At 37.3% G+C, this 2,830-nt stretch overlaps 1 protein-coding gene across 1 annotated transcript; it reads right to left on the bottom strand.

The window, feature by feature from the left end:
- Positions 1–534: 534 nt before the first annotated feature.
- On the bottom strand, positions 535–1,323 carry LOC124209014 (E3 SUMO-protein ligase ZBED1-like). Its single transcript, XM_046606885.1, has one exon. It carries the CDS (start codon positions 1,321–1,323, stop codon positions 535–537), a length of 789 nt encoding a protein of 262 aa, XP_046462841.1.
- Between the last annotated feature and the right edge of the window lie 1,507 nt (positions 1,324–2,830).

The following is a 2,830-nucleotide window of genomic DNA, read 5'->3' as shown; positions in this document are numbered from 1 at the left end:
AAGATATTTTTTTGCTGTGAATCTATTAGGCTTGGTCGATCTCTCGGCTGTGGAGCATTTTGATTGGACATTTTCCGCAGCTCTCTTAATTCTCTGTCGAGAGTATGTTCCACGGATGTGGACGCCTTTTTAAAATACGCCTTTTTGTATCTAAGAAAATGTAAACGAGAAAATTTAACAAATGTAAAGTAATAAAGAATTTCAAATGAGTTACCTTGGATCTAAGAAAGTTGAGAGCGCTTTTGATTGCACATCTTCGTCTCTCCCAAAACGAGTTTTCAAATTTGCCTCTAGGTCGTCTTTAAGGAGTTGTAGACACACGAAAAACTGTATTTCTTCATAGTCGGCAAAATCAAACTCCAGACTCTTTAATAAAAGAGCCACCACTGGAATTACTTTTGAGAGTGAGGCATAGCTTTGGGAGCTGAGATCTTTTGTGGCCTCTTCAAAAGGTTCTAGAATTGTAACTGATCCCTACAAATATGTTACAAATTATTAATTTAGGCCTACAAGTGCATTATTCAAACAAATTACCTAAATTAGCTTGATCGCCTCGTCTTCTAAAAGGAGATCAGTTCGCTTCAGAGATGCGAGAACGGCAGCTATCGGATCAGCTAACTTAACAATACTTCTTAACATAATAACAGTGGAGTTCCAGCGCGTCGGAACTTCTTGCTTTAAAGTAGTTATAGAGATTTTTGACAAAACAGCCATCTTTTTTAATTGAGAATTGGCCTTCGAGGACTGTTTGAAAAATGCAACTAGAGAGCGACAACGTGCTAAAATTCCGTTCAACTCAGAGTTATTTTTTAGAGCATCCGTCACGGCAAGATTCAAAGTGTGAGCAAAACATGAGACATGTTTCCATCCTCCGAGAGTCACGGCCAATTTCATGTTGGACGCGTTGTCGGTTACGATGGCAACAATCTTCTCATCAATATTCCACTCGTTGGCAACTTCTTTAAGAAAATCACAGATATTCTCACTTGTGTGTGCCTGGGGCACAAATGATGTGTTTAGGACGCGAGTGATCATCTTGAGATGGCTGTTGATGTAATGGACTGTCACCGTAATGTATGAATCGCCGGTGTTAGAGGTCCAACCATCTGTCGTCAACGCTACATGATTGACCGAAGCGAGTTCTTCTCGAAGTTTAGTTTTGGCTTCTTCATATAATTTCGGCAATAGTACATTTGTGAGCGTTGTTCTACAGGACAGGTTGATTCTTGGATCCAACTCTTTAACAAGAGTTATGAAGTGCTCGTTGTCGACTAGAGACAAAGGGTGCATACCTCGCACGATGAATAACAAGACTGCTCGCATATCGACCTAAGAAGACTCTTCTTAGGTCACTTAGTGGTGTTGACTGTTGACGTTACCTCATCTCATTCTTCCCATCTCACCGGAATAACTTTCCCATGACGAAAATCTCAATCAATCCCAGTCAACTTATAAATTGTAGAAAGGCAGTTTAGTAAACTAATTGGCTGAAAAATTTATTTGAGTGGACCTTTCTAGCTGATGGATCTCGATGGCATATTTGGCTGCCAACACTACGTTGTTGAAATAGCAGAATCCTGAAGCATTGTCACTTTCCGCAAGGTGTCCAGGCGATCTAAAACTCCGGACTCCTGAAGCTTCTGGTACACGGAAATGATGCGATTTGGATGTTCCAGGTGTTCCCTTTATCGAATTTGGGCTTAATAAACATTTTTATAGTACTGATCGAAACATTTTTCTTACGGTTGTTTAACATTCCGATGACGCGCAATTCTTACGTCGTAGACATAACAAATCTGATTTCGGGGGACCAACGGACGTGTTCCCAGAGTTTTCACTGCATTTTGTTGCTTGGCCAGTGGATCCAGTTGTTTGTTTTTGTCCTTTAAGTCATTGTTTTCTTCAATTAGTTCTTCAATTAAAATAATATCTTGAGAACTACTACGGGCCAAATTTTTCTATACAATAAAGAAATATATATGGAGTTGGTGTATGAAGTTGGTCGTTGGTGTAAATTTTTAAAAATTATTCATACCATCTTTTCCCGGTTCGAATCTTCCTCATTTCATGCTGCAACAGCAGGGTTTTTCTCCATCGAATCCATTCTCTGTTGATTATCCAAGTGTTAAAAGCACAAAGGAAAAAAAAAACCTACAGTAACAGGGAGGTAACAAAAAATTACTGCTGCACATAGAGTATAAACGAATAGCAATAGCACAAAAGTGCCAAAAAAGTGCCAATGATGTGTAATTGCGATTACACAAGTAATAACATATGACATCTTCAACGATGTAGAACTGGTTTTTCGTTTACGTTCAATTTGTTTAGCTTTTATTGTTTATTTCAATTAATTCTTAGCTAGAAATATAACCTGTTAGATTTCAAGTTCATGTACCTAAAGATGAATGTCCCCAAAGAGCTTTTGATTGGCTGTTTTCAACATCTAGGTCTAGTTTGCCCATGTTAAGGTATGTGTGGAAATGAAATGGTAAAAGTCTAGTTTAACTAACTGATTTTTTAAACTTTGAGCTCACTTGACGTTAATATACACTTTGTCGTGAACAACGGGATGAGCCTAACCGTTGGTGTGAGACTTATAAGAAAACTATTTTATTCTTCGTAATTTCACTAATTTGCATTTGAATAATCTAAAATTGATAACAATTTGTTTTGTAAATTTGCCTAAGAAAGCGATGGAAATATCGGTGAATATCTGGGTTTCATATGCATAGTGTTTTTGTTTTGTTTTATGAGTATTGTGAATTTTTTTTGTAATTACAACAAAAAACAAAACCTTTTTTTTATTTGTCTTTTTTATTTGTTGTATTGC

The sequence above is a fragment of the Daphnia pulex genome, chromosome 12 (assembly GCF_021134715.1).
Source record: "Daphnia pulex isolate KAP4 chromosome 12, ASM2113471v1".
Taxonomy (NCBI): domain Eukaryota; kingdom Metazoa; phylum Arthropoda; class Branchiopoda; order Diplostraca; family Daphniidae; genus Daphnia; species Daphnia pulex.
Note: the sequence above shows the minus strand (reverse complement) of the source record. Positions and strands in the feature narration are given on the sequence as shown.

Coding starts and splice junctions, on each gene's coding strand:
- LOC124209014 (XM_046606885.1), bottom strand. CDS start 1,323: ATGCGAGCAGTCTTGTTATTCATCGTGCGAGGTATGCACCCTTTGTCT.